The 19,874-nt window shown below is 44.5% G+C and overlaps 1 protein-coding gene across 1 annotated transcript in view; it reads right to left on the reverse strand.

Moving 5' to 3' along the window:
• Positions 1–479: 479 nt before the first annotated feature.
• gfra2b (GDNF family receptor alpha 2b) overlaps positions 480–19,874 on the reverse strand; it is a 31,868-nt gene continuing 12,473 nt past the window's right edge. The window contains exons 4-9 of the mRNA XM_027001736.3: positions 15,743–16,127; positions 7,233–7,342; positions 6,362–6,502; positions 5,990–6,177; positions 2,368–2,418; positions 480–2,099 (exon numbers count right to left, since the gene is read on the reverse strand). Of these exons, the coding sequence (XP_026857537.2) occupies positions 1,947–2,099; positions 2,368–2,418; positions 5,990–6,177; positions 6,362–6,502; positions 7,233–7,342; positions 15,743–16,127 (1,028 nt within the window). The 3' untranslated portion in view covers positions 480–1,946. The remainder of the gene's footprint in view (positions 2,100–2,367; positions 2,419–5,989; positions 6,178–6,361; positions 6,503–7,232; positions 7,343–15,742; positions 16,128–19,874) is intronic.

The following is a 19,874-nucleotide window of genomic DNA, read 5'->3' on the forward strand; positions in this document are numbered from 1 at the left end:
TTACCAGACGCTCTTATCCAGACTTACATGTGTGATATTTACATGTCCTCAAAACAGGACCCACAATCTTGCTAGTAACATGTGCAACTTGCCCCACCAGGTGAGCTACAGGAGAACAGATAGCATTTCACCTTTTCATTGAACCTTTTCATTGAAGACCTTTTCATGTAAACATAATCCTGAAATAGTAGCAAAGATCTTAATGCAGATTTTTTTAAATATTCTTTTTGCTTTTTATATTTCCATTGTAACTTCTGTGGAGACATATGATGTAATAATTCATTGCACACAGACTTGCCTATCAAAAAATAGTAAAACAAAGCTCCAGTGAAAGGTAGCAGGCTGGTATTATGACAAAGTTAATTAAACTTGCTTGATAATAGTTATGCTTCCAGATGCTTCTTTTAAACCAGTGTCTCATGCTTGGGTTCGGTCCTTCCTCCTGTATGTAACATATCAAGATTCATTTATCAACAACATTACTGGGATGTTTTTATTTAGACTTTAGACAAATATTTCTTACACATTCTTAAGTCTCTGCCACACCTCACTCTGTTTTTAAAGCAGCACAGAGTAACCAAAAACTTTTGTTGTTGTTGGTTTGTTGTTTTTTGTTTTGTTTTGGGTTTTTTTTATTTTTGTTTGGGTTTTTTTTGTTTGTTTTTTGGAGTCATTGGAGCTCTTCATTCAGAACCTCTGAGATCATGAGTATCAGCTTTGCTCCTGGCCTCCCTGTGAGTGGTACAGTCTGAACCCTACCTTATGAGTGGTACGGTCTGAACCCTGCCCTTCAAATTGAACCCTGAACCCCATTACACAGGACAGAGAAACAAAACAAAGACAACAGAACGTAAGGCCGCACGATAGATCGCACACTATAAAACACTAACGATGTACTCTTTCTGCAAATGGAGCTTTGTTGGTCTTGTCCCTGGAGCGCTTTGTCTCAAATGACTGTAATCCCAGTCTCTTGGGGGAACCAAGAAAAAGAGAAAGAGAGAGAGAGAGAGAGAGAGAGAGAAAGATGGTGAAAAAAGAAAAAATGACATAATAACAGCCTAAGAGGAACATTACGTGCACTGACACTTCTCTGTTGTGACACATTTGACATGGCTCATCTGAGCATCCCCCCAGTGCTAGGGCGTTTGCTTCTGTTTGCATGGACGAAACATTACAGAAACACAATCTTACTCATCTCAAAGGCGAACACTGCTCATTCTTTTTCCACAGTTGCTAACTGGTAGTCCAGAGATAGCAGTGGAGTGGCTCTGATCATGACATTTGTTCACAAAGCGCTGCAGACACAGATTAAGTGGAGTTCTACTTTTTAAGATGTGGCAAAAAAGAGGACACAACTAGATTTGTTTTTATACACCGTAACCATAAATGAAAGGTTTCACGTGATCAGTGATGGCCTGCGAGTGTTCCTATACTGCCTTGTCAGAGAGCCATGGCTCTGCTGTCTGGATGGTAATATACAGAAGGAGGTCATGTTAAAGAATCAAGCATGAAGCTGGTCTGTATATGAACACCTGCTCCAATCAAAAATGTCCTCTCTCATCCAGCATGGCATACCGAGGTGCGTGCTTCCCGATTGGTTGTGTGTGTTCTGTTACATCACAATAAGAATGCGCCGTCCATTCTAATCCTGGGGAAGGCAAGTTCTCCCTCTGTAGTTTGTTGGGTCACACAGTCTTTCCAAATGTCCCTCACACAAGGTTGTGGTACTACACTAATGGTCATGGGTATACTTCCTTCTTCGCAGTCAAAAATTGTTAAAGATGGGGTGTGATACACACACACACACACACACACATACACACACACACACACACACATACACAGAAAGATCAAAATGACTTTCTCAATTTTTTTTGGGTGGGGTGGGGGTGTGGGGAAGTGGTTGTGCCTTAGACTGTTTTTGGCATTATGGAATCCAGGTGTGTTTACAGGACCTGACTGACTAACATGACAGACAGGATGAGGGTCGCCACGGAGACACAAGGGGGAGGTGCATTTGACTGTCTGGCTCTGTTGTTGTTTGATTGATGGGAGCCCATCGGGTCAACGGCACCTTCCAGGTTTGGGTCCAGGATGTTCTGTAAGGGGAAAACACCGTAAATAAAATCTTGAACCAGCAAACCTCATTACAAGCCATATTGTTACTGGATCTGAATGGAGTTATATATGGGTCATGTGATGGGAGTCGATCACATGAGCAGACTGTTCTGAGGAAGCCTCAGAGCCCTGGATCCTCCATCTACAGTGTCCCAGCTCCCACCTCACCTCAGCTCATCAAAGGTCTGTAGGTGACAGGAGCTGCAGTGTCTGGCTGGACCTGAGAGGGACTGGAAGTTCATCTCTTACCTCCTCAGCGCACTCAAAACTGCTGGAGGGGGAACACTTCTGCTCGCTGTCCTGGGAAAATGGAGAGATCAGACCATGAGCAGGGTGCAGGCTTGATTAAACACCCCAGAACAATGAGCTATATCACATATGACTGTAGAACAAAGAACTATACCGCATTTGACTGTAGAAGCTATTTCATGTGACACCCAAGAACAATAAACTTTGTCACATTACTCCAGAACAATGAACTTTACCATGAGTGACCAGAAAACAAGTTACTTTGTGTGACCATGGAGAAATGACCCATATCACACGTGACTCTAGAGCAATGCGCTATACCATGTGTGTTTGTTGTAGATTGGAACTAGACAGGAAGTCTGGTGAATGCTAACGTGTGTAATGGGGCTTGTTCGCACTCCTCTTAGGCTAGAAACGCATTTGCTTTTTTGTATTAACCTTTTTTAAAATTTGTACTTGTAATAAAAATGTGTAATTAAGTGTAAAAGTTTAAAAGGTCCCAAAAGTAAGTCCTGCAATGATCGTCAGAAAGTTTAATTAGTTTATTATTTCTACCTGCTGACTTGAGTTAATTAGTGAATGTAAGGAGTTAGAACAAAAACATGAGAAGGATTTTAATTTTCTGAACCTGAACTCTGAAAACTATTTGATTCTCTGTGGAAGTCCAGTTCTTTATTTGGCACACGCCTTTGAATGATTGGCTGGGTAATTTTCTGTCTAGTCTGGAAGTTGTTTATGGAGGATGCTGTGTTTCTTGCTCTTGGTGGAATTGCTTCTTGTACAGACCTTTGTGCTTTTCTGTATGATGTTTCTAAAAAAAAATCAAATAGGTAAGGCACACACACATTCAGAAGAGCAAATCAGCTTGTTGGGCAGAGAATTAAGACAAAATAAATGAAAACATGGGAACAATTGCTGAAAAGACCTCAGTGTGTTCTCTGTTAGAACCTGTAAAGTGTAGAGGTTGTGTGAAAGGCTAACATAACTCCCCCACATAATCAGATTAGAAAGATTTATTGATGAGGTGTTCACGATGACCCAAGCCCAGGAGACCCACACTTCAGTGGACAAAGAGGGGATTTCAGAAAAGCGAGACTCCCAAAATGATTCGTATTTTGGTTTAGACTTGGGTAGGGTCAGTAATGAGTGCTGTATTAAGCTGTGTGATTTAACACCAAAGAGAAGCACTGATTCAGTCAGCTATCTGACAGTACAAATGTGGCTAGCTGATTAGATAGCGGGTGGAAATATCAAAATGTTCCACAGGGAGACTATTAAATCTGTCATTACTTTTCAATTACTCTGTGAATTTGAAATTGTCATGTAGTGTGTTCTTGCAAAGAAGACCAGACCAAAGAGTCATGAAATGAAATATTAGCTCTGGGTGCACTGGTTCTCCCACTCAACTATGGAGAGGTCCTCCTTATTAACCTCACTTCATTATGACAAAAGTTAGATATATGAGACTCAAGCTTCCTGTTCCTATACATACATCATCAGTTTATGGAATGGATTTCCATGAGACTTGATCTTAAGGTGTTCATATAGATTTTATTTTAGTTAGCAGACATGAGAAATAACAGGTTCTTGAACAATTCTGCATAATATTGGTTCATTATACTTCAGGAGGTCTCCTGGAAACAACATCTCAGACAATTCTCTACTTTCTACTTGTAAAGTCAAAAGAGCTCTTTGTGAAATACCATCCTGGCAGTGTACAAGTTAACAAACCCAGTCCTATCAAATACCAACAACCCATCCCGGTTATGTAACAAACCCAACAACCCATCCTGGCTATGTAACAAACCCAACAACCCATCCCGATTATGTAACAAACCCAACAACCCATTCCGGTTATGTAACAAACCCAACAACCCATCCCGGTTATGTAACAAACCCAATAACCCATCCCAGTTATGTAACAAACCCAACAACCCATCCTGGTTATGTAAGAAACCCAACAAACCATCCTGGTTATGTAACAAACCCAACAACCCATCCTGCTTATGTAACAAACCCAACAACCCATCCCGGTTATGTAACAAACCCAACAACCCATCCCGGTTATGTAACAAACCCAGTCCTATCAAATGCCAACGACCCATCCCGGTTATGTAACAAACCCAACAACCCATCCCGGTTATGTAACAAACCCAGTCCTATCAAATACCATCAACACATCCTGATGATTATGAAATGTCCACCCTCTTCACCTTTATAAATATGGGCTTGTTTGTGGATTCATTACTCATCTAAACTGCAGCTATTATAACACTCTACCCATTTCCTTCTGAGGAGTGAAATGTTGCCATCTGGAAAGACGGAAATGCGATGCTGTTTTGATAACATTTAAAAGCAGAGTCGTGATTGTGCATCAGAACCCACTTTCAGGTTGGAACACACATCCTTCGGGGGAAGCATGGCCAGCTCATAAATAGGACGAAATCTGAAATATTATGTATGAGTCATCGTTATTCTGCTGAAGTGTCCCACTCTGGTGGTGCTGCACATTAGCTCTCCTCTCTTCACCTTTTAACACCATAATACGTCCAGTGCATAAACGCCATCTACATGGTGCATGTGATGTTTTCTCCCGTGAAATGCTAACGCACTTTAGGAAGAGTGAGATCACATCTAAGCACTCTGGTGGTTATGTGCCCGATCACTCCACATGTGACACTCAGCCAATTGCCTTTATCAAGGTGAGAGCAGAAGCAAGACCTTGGGCTTGGAGGTACCCAGAGCAATCAAAAGACCTGGAGTGACTCCTCCGATAAGCACACTCAGGCACAGAGGCTTAGAGTTCCTGTAACTGCTATTGCCAGACAAATAAACCATTCATGTCATGTGCAACGCCTTGCTAATCTCATCACTGGCAGTCCCCCCCCACAATTTGTAGCTTTCATGCCCAGACGCTAATAGACGCTCAGGACAGATATCCTCAGAACCCCATAGTGCTGATCACCTGTGCAGAAGCTCCTGAAAAACATGGATTAGCAGATAAACTGCTTTTCATGCAGGTAGGGCTGAAGGAAGGGGGAAGACTCACTTTAATGCAGTCTGGTGCCAATCAAAACGAAGGAAAGCACTTAGTCAGTGCGTTTGGATCCAACCCCTTGATGAGTGGTGCAAAGGAGCAGAAAGCTTCGGATGGCTTACTGGAATTAAGCAGCTTTTTAAAGGATGTTTTTTATGTCTGATCGCCTACTTCAGCCATGACATGACTCAAGCCTGAAGGGTTACCATGGTGCTCTGAACAGCCTCGGTCCCATGTCCACATTTCTCCGCTGCTGTGTATTTACATGGTTTTAAACTCCACTTGGAGTGGCGCAATTTGTAGTGTAGTAGACACCCGTGAGAGGAGTGTTTATCTGATTGAAAATGTGAGATGGAAGAATGAGAAGGTGTAAAACAGTGATTGATGTCACCTCCTTCACGCACGTGGATGATATTTGATAATGAAGCTGTCAAACGCAAATAAACCAGTTACTTCAGTGCATCAAACTGGTTGTCATAAATTGTGTGTAAGCAGGTCTCTCAGATCCACAGCTGTGCGTATTTCTTTGACACATTCTTTTTCAAGAAACAAAACCCAGATTAGCGAGCGTGGTGAGAGCGTTACCTTCAGATTAGCACACGTGGAGAACACGCACGCGCTGTCCACTGGCTGGATGTCATTGGAGCTGATAGCTGGTTTGGTGATGATGGCAGGCTGGAGGTGGGGTCGCTCAGAGGTCACGCCAGACTGAGACTCTGTGATGGGGAGGAGCCCTGCATTTGCCCCATAACCAAATGCCTGTATGGCATTTTCTACACAAACAGACACACACACACACACACACACACACACACACCAGAATCTGAAAACCAAAGATCTGTGAAAGATTAGCCCAGTGGAACTTTCAAGCTCTCCCGTTTGCTGTTACTGTTATTTGGCTGTTTGTTCAGTGAGCTGTATCCTGTATCCTGGGCTGAAGGCACGACAGCCACTCACTCAGACATGTGTTCTCTCTGAAATCACGGAGGAAAGCCTCGCACTCCGTCTCCTGGTTACTGCTGCCACGACAACTGCACCAAGGTGAGATGGTGATGTTGGAGTGGTTGGCATCCAGATAGTTTGGGGTCACGTCCGATCCTGTCAGAGTTGGGATACACACTCAGACAGTGTCTGACTACAGAGCTGCTCATGCACACACTCAGACAGTGACACTCAAACAGTGTCTGACTACAGAGCTACTCATGTACAGAACTCCAGAGGCCCAAAGAATGAACACACCTTTGACTTATCTAGACCCTTTGATTTTATTATATGTTAATTTTTCTTAAGTTTTGCTTCTTATGTCATCTAGGTAATGATGTTTTCTCTTCATTTATTTTTTTATCCTCATGATTGATGTTATTTGTTTTTACCCTGTAGCTCTTAGATATAATTTTATCCATTCAGTTAACTATTCTAATTCTGCCCAAATGTATAAATTTAATTCCAGTTTCAGCTTTCTAATCATTTAAATCCATCCTTTGCATATGATGATGATTTAAAATCACCTGCAAAACTGACCAAGCCTTCCCTGACCTTTCACCCTGGGCATACAGGAGACCCCCTGCCCTTGGCTATAATCCGGACCACTCAGGTATTTGAGGAGAAGAGCTGCACAACTCTTCTCCTCTCAGGTTTGTGAAATATCGATTTCTGCAGCCATGTGTTATCAACACCACCATTGTTATGTCTATCAGTCACTCGACACGGTAACTAGGAAGCTGCAAACATTTGGCACCAGTTTCACGGTATTTGATCTGCTATAATGAGGCTTTTGAATACAGCAGCTAAAAGCAGGCAGAGGGAGAGGAGCAGCTCCGTCACTCACCGACGAGTCCCACGTAGGCCACCAAACAGCCGTGGTAGTTGTCATTAGGACAGCTCGTTATTGTGTGGGGTGTCATCTGACAGTTCAGGTGGAAGTCTGCCAATCTGGACCTAAGCACAAACAAACAAAAACAAACAGATAAATATATCAAAAATAAACAAATTCTAAGTAAATAAGCAGATGTCTGATAAACATTTTTAGCACATTGGAGTAAACACGATGAAGATGACTTCATAAATAATCCATCATTCTCCCTCTCCCTTTATGTAGCTGTATATCAATAGCACATCTGTCTTCAATAAATCATTATCAAGCTCAGTTTTTCATATCATATAATTTCATGCTCCCGCCGTGTCTCTCTCCATCCTTCTAACTGCCAGTCTCTCCCAGATAAAGCGATAATAGTGCGATTTATTTCTGTTGTTTAATAGAGCTGCTACATCCCCCTGGTCTAAGCAGGGTGCTGCACTCTCTAGAGCTGCGCTGTGGGAGACGTGTCCCGTGTGACACGTGTCCCATAGAAGACGTGTTCCATGTGAGATGTGTCCTGTGTGAGATGTGTCCAGGGCTCCACTGCAGGATTTCTCCATGAGGCCGTTTTCTGTTTGACTCCATGTGGTTACTATAGAGATCTGCCTCCAGTGATGGGGGAATACATGCAGGATACAGCAACTGAGCTGGAGAGCCATGCCAGACCTGGGGGGGTAGAAGTTCTTGCTCCATGCCTTGGGGGGAGGGGTTGTAGGAGTTCTGGCTCCAGGTCTGGGGGTGGGGTTGGAGCCTCACACCTATCTGGCCACAATGTCTGCAGACTTGTTCGGTGCTCTGATGATGTCTGCAGTGTCTCTCGCACAATCGTCATTATACTGTGACGGATTTAGTAAAGCATGCCCCGATTCTCAAACATGGAAAACAAGTCAACTCCAGCTTGAAAAGTCCAGTTTTATGCATTTGATCTTGTGTTTCTAATTGTGTTGGGTAAACGTACTATGTACTGAGGGTTTGCAGAGGCTGGCTGAAGGAATAGTTTGGTCAAAAAAGGCAAACGTGCCCGTCAGTAGTGAAAATTAGCTGGGCAGGAAAGCTTGGCAGTTAGCACGCCCTTTAATAGCAGATCACAGGCTGCACTTGTAGCTCCAGCCATGGGTGCCAGTGCCAGCATAATCCCTCCTTCTGAACGGAGCCTGGTGTCAACACCACACCTCTCTTGTACCAGAAAAACTCTCCTCCCTGCACTGCCTGAGTGAGATGGGAGCAGATACATTTGGGTCATCTGCTCCATACAGGGGCACAGCATTGACTCAAAGGCAGGAATGCAGGAAGGAGCATCGTGCTGGTAGCAGCGTGTGCTGCTGAACTTGCACGTTCTCTCTCTCTCACTCTCTCCCTCTCTCCCTCTCTCTGTCCCTGTCCCTCCTTGTCTCTCTCTCTCTCTCTCTTCACAGATTATTAGCTTCCACTGGATGAGTTCTATTTTCACAGGACCGAGTCTGATCTCAGAACACACAGATCTTTAGAAATGTGCTGGTAATTTTGCTTAACTGAATGGAAATGTTTGAGTACCATGTGCAGCACACTCTCATCCGTGACTGTGCTTTGAGTGCTGTAGTGGCGTACCTGTGTTCTCTGTTCTCATCTTGCCATCGTGGCAGTGAATACAGCAGTGCATGCTCCCAGCTCCAGGGACAGCCCAGGGAAATCATGCTCAATGCATTACCATGAGGGACTGATGAAGTGGGGGAAAGCCCACAAATAAATAAGCTAGCATACTCATACTCACTCGATTACAGACTGGGAGGACGGCAATGATGGGCATTACTAAATATTGGCTTTTGGCTTCCCACAGCTGATCACGTGTGTGGCGTAGACTGCGTTAAGGGTAAGAAATGCCAGAAAAGCATCAATGTAATAATCAGACACTTTAATGAATGGATTCCACAGCAGTAGCGATGCGTTACACAGGTAGTTCAGCTACTAAATTTGGGGGCAGTTCTGGGTCATAAAGCTGATAACCTTAGTTATGGTGACTGTGATGGGAGAGATAGGGGTGGAGAAACCGACACCATCAGCGTAAACAAGCCCATGCAGCTGTCACTCACTAAACAAATATGCATGGGAAATCAGCCAATCACGCCATCCTTCCCACGCCTGTGCCAGACGACGGCGCTAGGGTCAGCAGGGGTAATCAGAACTCTTGTCGATGGCAGAATCAGGGGGCTGTCGTGAATTAATTGTGGAATGAGTCCTTCTTCTTGTTCTTCTGTCATCACTGAAATGGGCTCATCAGGTCTAATTTAACCTCTTCGTAACCATGCTGTAACTAATGTGGTGGATCTATGCACACGTGATCCAAATATACACCAGCAGGGACCATGGAAGATGCCTGAATAACATAGTGCTCCAAACCGTCCCTTTCTCTCTGTGACGACTCAGTTTACTTCGAAATTAATGAGGCAGCATTAAGTTGTTTTTCTGTTTCTTTTCTTAGCTTTTTTCACCAAAAGTCTCAGGATCAGACTGGATCCCAGAGACTTTGCGGAGTTTTAAGAATAGGTCAAAGTGACTTCCGAAACACCCCAGACACTCCTGCTCTTTGCGTCTCCAAGCTCTCTGATTTAGAATCAGCCTTTACACTCACCGTATGTTTTGTCTCAGACTTTGGAGTTTTTATGTAAGCTGTAACTTGCTGTATGTGCTCATTCAGCTCCATAAATCAAACTTTCTGTCTAGCTTACGCATGCAGCTCACCCCACCCCATTGTAACCGAAACACATCAGCACAGTCACTCACGTGGGTCACAAGAGCTGTCCCTGCTTCAGACAGACAAAAATATCTCTCTTCCCTGAGCAAGGTATCGGCCCACTTAGTGTCTAATTGGAGTGCTTATCACTGTGTGTTTAGGAGCAGATGGTGCCTGTCCTCTCTCTCCTCTCTGTCCTGTCCATCTGGGACATTCGCAGACAGTGCAGGTCTTGCATTCGGGCTAAAGAAAAAAGGGCCTGAAGGCTGTATATTTTAAGCAAGCATTTTTAGGGTTGTGCCCCTTCCCTTTTTCATGCTTCATTTGAGCTGTGGGCTAGTGATGGTCCCTGGACAGATCCTGCAGGTAGTTGCCACTGTGTATCAGCTCTGGAAGCTCTCAGTGGGGCTAGCATGGCTCACTGACTCACGAAGTACATCTGTCTCCTGTTCAATCACACAGGCACACTTGTGAATCGTTCTGATGACTTTTTCTGAACTAAGCCTTTTTTTTGTTTGTTTATTGGCATTTCAAACTTTGGTAAATTGGGGGTTCTGTTTTACCATAATTATACTGTCATGTCAGCAATGAGACCTTTGGAACACATTATCTGTTGCTAAACACTTTCAACTTTGAAAACTGAACACTTGGCATCAATAATAGTCCTGCCCTCATTATTCTGAAAATTGGCCTAAATCACTTGTTAATATTTAATTGAGACAATGTACTTCTGTTGCGAACAGATTTAAAACGCCTACTGCATTACCCTAGACCTATGTTTTTGATTTAAAATACATCCTCTGTGTGTGTGTGCTCAATGCAAGTGTGTCTGCATGGTGTACATGCATGTGTGTGTTTTTGTGTGTCTTGTCTGCTTCTTTCTTGCACTCTGCCAACAAAGCACTGACAATAACATATAGAAGTCACGCCCAGCGTTTGTGCCAGGCTGCAGCAGCACTGTGGCGCGGCTGTCCCTGGCACCCAGACACCCAGCTCGCTGCGTGGTGCCCCACATATGAGAGCCGTGGACTCCTGCACCACAGCGCTTGCACCATGCTTCCCCTCCACACCCTCCTCTAATCCCTTGGACGTGAGAAGAATAGAACCGGACAGCGCTGTCTCTGACAACAAGGCACTTGTCCCTGCAGGGACAGCAGCCCAATGGTTATAAGACCTCTACCAGTGTAGTTTAAATAAGCCAGCAGAACAGAGGGGTCTGCTGGCTCACACTCACGGCCCCTCAGCCCCTAGCACACAGGGCCATACTCCTTTAGGTCACAAATGCTCTGAATTTAAATGGGGGAATGATGTATGTCTCCATGTTATAATTCAAAGGCTTTTCCCTAGGCTCCACCCACTGCTTCTGAAACTCTGTCTTCAACCATTTGTGCACCCGATCAAAACATTTTTCTTAATGTTTGATGTCAAACGCACAGATACGTCCTAGCCGACGCATCAAGCTTGAAAAGACATATCAAAGGGACACAACGCAAAAAACAAAGACAACTACTTTTTGTTTGTCTAAAACTCACTCTATAGCCACTGGCTGCTACTAATGCAATTATTAATCTCCAAAAAAGCGTCGTTTATTTTGTTTGGCGTTGCCTTGGTGGGAAGTAAAGACAGACACTTGTACTTATCAGTCTTTCTGGTTCTCCACAATTTACAATTAACTATTTTTTAAAGTCCTTGACAGAAAACATCCCTAAACAAATAATACCTCCTTCTCATTCTCTATTTATGCCAGAATTTAGGTGGAAGAATTGTAGACATTTTCCTCTTGTGTTTTGTTTTGTGTTTATATATCTTCATACAGCCCATCCTGAATATTCATATAGTGATATCATATATACCATAATTTATATTTACACTGTGCCTGTGATCCATCTGTAGAACATTAGCATAACCAATAAATAAATAAGCAAACAAAAGCACTCAAACCGTCCTCAGAAATGTTGCTCTTCATTATCAGGTGAGTAACTGATATAGTCTGACTACAAGTACAACTAAAAGCTGTTTCCCAGTTACTGTAGCTCTAGTCTGCTGTTGCAGTGAGTATAACTGCACTGTTTCAGCATACATGACCCCCTTACAACTGTGGACAGCCTGCTGCAGCCGATTGTGTTCAGAGTAGAGACACACAACTCTGTGTGTGTGTGTGTGTGTGTGTGTGTGTGTGTGTGTGTGAGAGAGAGAGAGAGAGAGAGAGAGAGAGAGAGAGAGAGAGAGAGAGAGAGAGAGAGAGAGAGAGAGAGCCTGGAAGCTTTTGGAAGGCAGCAGTGTTGGACGTCCTCCAGTGTCCCACCCCAGGCTCAGGCAAGGTGATTTCTGCAGACAGAGGCAGGAGTCAGAGTCCTGAGGTCGGCCTGCCAGGGACCTGCACACTGCCAAGCGTGTATAAATCATCCAGCTATACGAGGACATGCATCTGCTCACTAGCTCTCTCTCTCTCCCTCCCCCTCTCTCTCCCTCCCCCTCTCTCTCTCTTCCCCCCCCCCCCTCTCTGCAGGTAGGACGAGCGTATCCAGGACATGCTCTGTGAAGGCCAGCTTTGAATATGAGCACAGGAAAAATGATTGGGCACTTTTTTAATAGGGTCCCTGATGAAGGAAACTGTTCTGTAGTACATGGGGTATTCATCAAGTTTTCTTATTATAAATATAAACACCGCAGCACAGCCAGTTCCTCTGCACGTTCCAGGCCCCGTCAGTCACGGTGGACCGCGCTGACATTTTGCTAGCACTGATATGGTTTTCCGATAAAAGAACTCCTCCGTGATCCTGGTCGTTCTCCCGCTTTTCTGTTTAACAATTGCGCCAGGCTGACATTCAGAATGTATTTTAAATGCTTTCATAAACGTCTGAATTTGTGGCCTGGCCCGCGCTGTCTGAGGTTCATGAGTGATGCGCTGGCTGTGGAAAGCTGAGCGCGCTGATCTCAGAGGGGACCTTTAGCTGTCACGGAGCCCATTGATTTCCTCCTCGCTCACCAGACCAGGCTAATTAACATTCTCCACTCAATTTAACAGCTATTCTTACTGTTTCTAATAGACTCTGAGGATTATGGGAGGTTGCGTGATATCAATCATTGATTTATGCTGCCAGGGAACGCAGGAGCTGTGAATGATGATAAGTTACTGCTTAAAGGATTAAATGGCTTAAGTCACACGGCCACTGTACTGTTTTCATGAGCATGTTGGAGCTCTTGAGTTTTGATGTGGCCCAAACTTGCTCATGTCAACAGATGCTTTATTACAAACACCTTCACACACTTGTGTTCATGTCTAACAGGTATAGCATGCTGCATTTATACACATACAGTCACAGTTTTCAGACACTCTCCACACTGTTCAATTCCTCACCTCGGTACCACTACTGACAAGGTATTTCCTGGGTGGTGGACCCTCTCCATATGCTTTTAATTCTGGTCTGGAAGTGTGATAGTGGTAGGTTTGAGGTTGGTCTAGGTGGTGTTAGGTTTGAGGATGGTCTAGGTGGTGGTAGATTTGAGGTTGGTCTAGGTGGTGTTAGGTTTGAGGATGGCCTAGGTGGTGGTAGGTTTGAGGTTGGTCTACGTTTTTTCTGAGCTGTCAGGTCTGCTGGGTGAACAGTAGGACCATTGGAATAATGCTTTTGGATTCTCTGGTTGTTCACACTAGGAAGCTGTGAAAAATACCAGAGTGTGCAAGTTGATCATTCTGTGTGGGAGACTGAAGTCAAACCTCTGATATCACCGACACGCCATGACCCACTCTCAGTGACTTATGAAGTTCAGAAATGTTCCACTTTTATGCAAATTAGTCATGAAATGGTGAAGTGTGTCACAAAGTGTACAGTCCTCCTATCAGCCCAGTCTCCATCTACCATCCGGTCTCGAGCCACACTCCACACACACGCAATTTTCATCCATTACATCACACTTCCCAGGGCTTCGAGTTCTGTACCACAGCTCTGCTCAGTCAGAACCACCAGACTGTCACTTCTGTTTTTCAGCAGTTACAAAGACATTACTTTCCCAGTAAATCCAATTCCACAATTCCCTCTTTATCTTGACCAGGAAGCTATATCACACACAATGCCGAAATAACTATTCATCTACATCCCTTTGATCAAGAAGTTCCCAGATATGAAGTTTCACTTCAACTCTTCTTTCTGAAGTTTCCCTGTGCAATATTTGATAAAAACTTGATAAAACCAAAAATATTCATTTTCCAATCAAACAATTCCTGAATAATTTAAAATTTGATGTAATTGTGTTAAATAAAATTTGTGTGTGTGTGTGTGTGTGTGTGTGTGTGTGTGTGTGTGTGTGTGTGTGTGTGTGTGTGTGTGTTGAAGTATATAATGTAATATTTGTATCTTTAGTAATTGTTTTCAAAATGTTGGCATCCTACATGGGCATGATTCGACCTGTTTTTGGGGGGTCTAAATCCCCCTTAAATACTCTTTAGCCCCCCAAATAAGCATGCATTAAAGGTTAAAATTATCAATAGTTCTCTTCTCACTCACTCTATTTTATTCATGCACGCCATCTTGTTTCCAAATTCACAATATAAGGAGATAAGGGGCACTAGGACCTGGGAGAGGTGCCGCTGCCGTATGACAGCCCTGACAGCTGAACCACAATTTGAATCTGAAAGGTTTTTTGCGCAATCTTGTTACCAATCACTTGAGACTCGATCTTTTCTAAAATCTCAATCAGTTTGTATTGCGCTCTGTGTGAGGCAGAATGTATGTGTCAGAGAAGGTTCCTGAAGACTGGATAACTTCAACAGGAAAGAAAACACATCATTATGTCTGTTACAATTCTCCGAAGTGAAATCACATTGACATGCTAGTGAAAATACCATTAAGGTAGCAGAGGAACACTGATGAATGGTGAACACACGTTAATGTAACATTGTTTAAAAAACAAACTAAAAACGACTTTTTCATTAAACAAGTCAAAATGTAGGGCAGGTGATAATGGATGGCTTGTTTTCAGCCAGTTTGTGTCGTGCTGTTTGTTAGACAGAATGCTTCTGTGTCTGAGAATGTTTCTGAAGACTGTAACTTCAACATAAAAGTAAAGACAATACATAATCTGAAGGTCTATTCCAATTTTCCAATGTCTCTCAAACATCTTGCATCATTGTTAATCAAAAGAGCTTAAAACACACACCTCAGTAAATGTAAAATATAGCCTGGTACATTAAAGATTTTTTTTTTCTTCAATTAATGGCATCAGACAACATCAGACAAACCTTTTAAAAAGCTTAAATGTTTTTGTTTCTGCTGTTTTTCGCACTGAATCTGCAGCCACTGCAGGGCGATCAGTCATTCATTCTCACTTGGTAAGAACATGATGTCAGAGGTCAACCAGGTGAATGGGTTCTTGGACCTGTGTCTGGGCCCATGTCATTTTCTCATATCGATTCGTTACTGTCCGTATTGTGAGATCCTGGTTACTCATGAGGTCAGCTATAACTGGTTATGTAGGTAATATCAGGGCTTGTTCAGTTTCATTACGGGACACGTCTGATTCAAGAAGGCAGAAATACCCATCGTGTTACACACCTGGAATTATATCACTTGGGTGAAACAATCATTTGCACATAAACCTCGAGCCCATTTCATTCTGTTGCTGAGTTGTGTCCTGTCCATGTGATGCAGAGATCTGGAACCTGAACCATGTAGTCTACTTCTTCTAAATTCTGTTTACATATCCTCTGTCCCTGTGGTCCTGTGCTGTGACCTCTAACCCCTGCTGTGGGCTGCATGCAGGTACGTACCTGCAGAGAGGGTCAGTGCGGCAGGTCCTCCTCAGCTCCAGGCAGTTGGGCCGCGACTTCTCCTCAAAGGAGCAGGCGGGTACAATGGTCTGGCGCCGGCGTTCAGCGCATGCCTTGTCCTGGCATGAGCAGAAGAGCAGGGGGTAGCTGAATTCGCTCTGCACACGCTCGAAAAACTGGCGCAGGGCCTTGTGGCATCGCTTGCGATTGCAGGGCTCCTGGGTGTGCGCAATGGGCGTTGCCCGGTTGCAGGTAGCGATGTAGGCCGAGCGCTGGCGCTTGCACGTGTCGTTGAGGTTGCAGGACTTGGCTGCGTCCAGGCAAGGGTTACATGGCTTACCTGCATCAGAGCACAGGCCTGCCTTCATGGAGACAGAATCCATGGCTGTTGAGAAGAATGGGGGGAGAGAGAGCGAGAGAATGAGGGAAAGAGAGAAAATGAGGGGAAAAGAGAGTGAGGGAAAGAGAGAGTGTGAGGGAGACAAAGAGAGAGAGAGAGAGAGAGAGAGAGAGAGAGAAGGCAGAGTGTGGAGGAGGACAAGCAGTCAGTATAGCACAGTTTCGAGTGAACAAGCAGGGAGACAAATACTGTCCAACTTTTGTCTTTGAGGGAAAGATGGCAAAAATAAAACTTGTGTTTAAAAGTGGAAGCACTACAGAGAGCCTGCGGCGTAAATGGTGGTGGTGGATCTCGTGTTGGCTTTTCACCCATGATGTGTTGTGGCTCTTCCACACCCTGCCGATAACGGCAGACCATTCTCTAATTGCTCGTCCCTTGAAAGCTCAGTAGTGTGTCCTCTTTCTTCTCCATGGCAGTTCTAATGAATTTTACCCAGAGAGAAGTGTTGGCTAAGCTGTTCTGCGTGGCACAGACAGAGCTGAGAATATGCTGATGTTCGTCATTTTAGCAGACAGCTGCACTTCCCTTATTCTGCCAGGGAGCATAATGTCTGTTTCTGACTCCAGAATGCTTTGATTTGAAAGCACCTGCAGGGAAGTCGTAACATCGTGTTAACAGGAGGTCGTAATGGCAGCTGTTTTTTTTGGTGGATCACCTTGATGTCTGGGGCTAAAACATTTTAATTCTTAATTCTTCTGGGTAGGGATTTTTGTTTTTCTGTTGTTCTGTTGGACTACACGGTTCTGTTGGACTGCACAGGCACAGGTCCAGCCCTGTAGCAGCTGACGTGATCACGGCGGCCGGGGTTGTGTGTTGGTCTCTCCCTCATTCACTTACAGAGAGGCACCTTCAGTAGGAACAGGGACGAGGCCTCGATGCAGAGATGGTTATCAGTAATGAGCATGTACATAACAACCCTGATGTTATCTGAACCACACCAAAAAAGCCCCTCCCCCCCACAGGCCTGCTGTCCAGTCTTCTCTTTCCAGTTCTCATTAACTCATTGTGACTCTGCGTGCACACACACACACACACACACACACACACACACAGGGAAACTGTTCCAAGGGGAAGTGTGTGATGCGGTAGGTTTTCATCACCACCCAGCAAGGCTGATAAGTATTCTGTGCATCTGCGTAAGGTACGCTATCGCCAATTAGTGCTACGCCGGTGCCAGCTTGTTTGTGTATTGACAGGCACGTTTGCCCCCCCTCAGTTCCTCTGCCTCTGAGCTCTTCCCTTCAGTGCTCTTCCACATGTTTTATTTAAGCAGGGGGAATCGGACGAGGGCCTCGGTACGCAACTCACTGAGGCAGAGGCTTCCACAAGCTCGTGTAAGTGGAGAGTGGACCTGCTTGCTGATGCTTCCCCAGGCATAAGGCAGCTGTGAGAAGCCCCGCCTCCAAACAGACCCCGCCCCTCCCCCGCACCTCCCGGCTATAGCAGCCAAACACACAAACACCGTCTCATTTCATGTCTGAAATGGAGAGCAAGAGAATGAATGCCTCCAAGGTCCTTCGAAATCAAAGTTTAGAGGTGCAAGGGGTATGGTTGGAGTTCAGAACCAATCATTCTAAAGGGCTCGGACACAAAGGGACAGAAAAATGCCTGGTTTCCTCTAAACACATCTAAAGTAACTGCCTTTTGTCTTTGTGATGAAAAGCAGTGTGCATTCCCAGCCCTGCTGGGAGGAACATGCCATTCAACCCGCTCCAGATGACCGGAGGTGGTAATTCATGCCCCGACGTCTACTACCCCAGAGTGCAATTTGGGGGGAGATTTTAGAGGCAAAGAAAGAACTCTGAGTGAAGAGCAGCCTCTCAAACAGCTCAAACCACTCAAATCGCTCAAACAGCTCAAACAGCAAAAGTCAATGAGCTTCCAGTGGAATGACAGAGGCAACGTGAAGGCTGGCTGAGGAAAAGATCAACTCTAAAGTTGTCAAAGGAGTAAATGAGGAGATCAGCTGTAATCCCTCTCTCTCTCTCTCTCTCTCTCCCCCTCTCTTTCTTGCTCTCTCTCTCTTTGTCACTCTCTCTCTATCTCTCTCGCTCTCTCCTCTCCATATCTCTGTCTCTCCCCCTCTTTTGTTGTTATTGCTGGAACACAAATTTGCTGGCGCATTGGGGGACAGAGTGGTGATGTGGGTTTATGATGGAGCACTTTGCACAAGTTTGCTAATAATCCAAGCATGAGAGACATTCCCAGTGCTCTCTCTCCTTATTTTACAGTTTTAGGTCTGAACCAACAGGCAGAGAGCTGGATCAGTCTTCCTGTTGTATGTTCCCAGTTTATCATCTGTTAAATCCCACCTGGTTGCATTAAGGAGCCTCAGAGTTAGTGTATCAGACACTTTAATCTTCACAACACATCTAACAGCTCAGTCTGGGCTTCATTTTCACACTTCTCTTAGGATTTGGGGCATTTTTCTTCAGAACACAACTGTAACGAGCTTTGGAGGTGCTACTGTCTACGTGCACTCATCGTACAAGTCTGTGGCAACTCTCCTGCAGTGGTCCCTCGGGGGGGGGGGGGTTGATGTGGCCCTGGGGGCTTTCATGCAGTGCATTCATATTCACAAAAACACAACAACCTGCCCTGCACCATCTCATTTCCATGGACCTCTCAATTAATTTAGTCAAAGCCCCACTCCCACCCCACCCCACTATCAATCCTATCCCACTCCCACTGTACCCCACTCAACCCAACCCCCACCCTGCTGTGTGCAGAACATGACAATAACCAAATGGCCATTTGCGAGGTGTTATGGAGCTGTTATGCTGCACTCCTGCATGCAACTTTTGCACACCTATAAAGAAATAAAACCTAGAATAAGCTCAGAATGTTTATGATCATGAACCATTTTAAAAAGAAGATTCTTCTATATCTGCGACCTGATAAATAAATAATCCGCTCTACTTCTGGAATATCATTTCCTTTAAAGTCGTGTGCGTGCGAATATAAGTACCCTTTGAAGATCTGCTCTCAGCAACCTGCACTTCACTCATCGATTACGGACACGCCTCCACTCTCGGGCGCCCTTTAATGCTGCCGCTCTCTTTCTCCTTTAAACATCACATTCCGTTAGCCTCTTATCTTTCTATCTGTCTCTCCATCCCTCCTCCACTGTTACTCCTGCCATCTCTCTCTCTCTCTGTCTGTCTCTCCTTTTTTAGTGCCATCCATTTTGTCCATCTCTTTACCTCATCTTATGAACTCTCCCTCCCTCCTTCTCTCTCTCTCTCTCTCCCATCTCCACCCACCACAGATAGGGCTCCTCCCTGGTTAATAGAACGGCGCTGGCTGTGGTGACCAACTTCAAGCAGATAGAATCAGGTTGTTTCCTGTGGCAAATCCACTCTAATCAGGATAAACAAGTAAAATCCCAGTTCAAATGCACCTCATCATTTATTTCATTTGTCTGGGAGTTTTTCAGAAACGCTTTTTTGTGAGTTTTGTTGTTGACTCTTTTGAGCTAAAACCTTTGTTTCCTGAGGGGCTCTTGTCTTGTATTTACTCAACAGTACCAACTGGGAAAACATAGCTACATGTTACAGTACTTATTATTCCTTGCCTAATTATCTCAACTTTTGTGCACATATTGCTTTTGTTACACAAGTGAGTAGTTCACACATACAGTTTATTATGTGGTATTCATAAGAGCAGAGAGTATCGGGTGACACCTTGTGTAAAGCTCAAGGTTGTAAATAAACAAACATGTGACATGACACA

Source organism: Electrophorus electricus, chromosome 19 (genome assembly GCF_041902795.1).
Source record: "Electrophorus electricus isolate QZ-2024a chromosome 19, ASM4190279v1, whole genome shotgun sequence".
NCBI lineage: Eukaryota > Metazoa > Chordata > Actinopteri > Gymnotiformes > Gymnotidae > Electrophorus > Electrophorus electricus.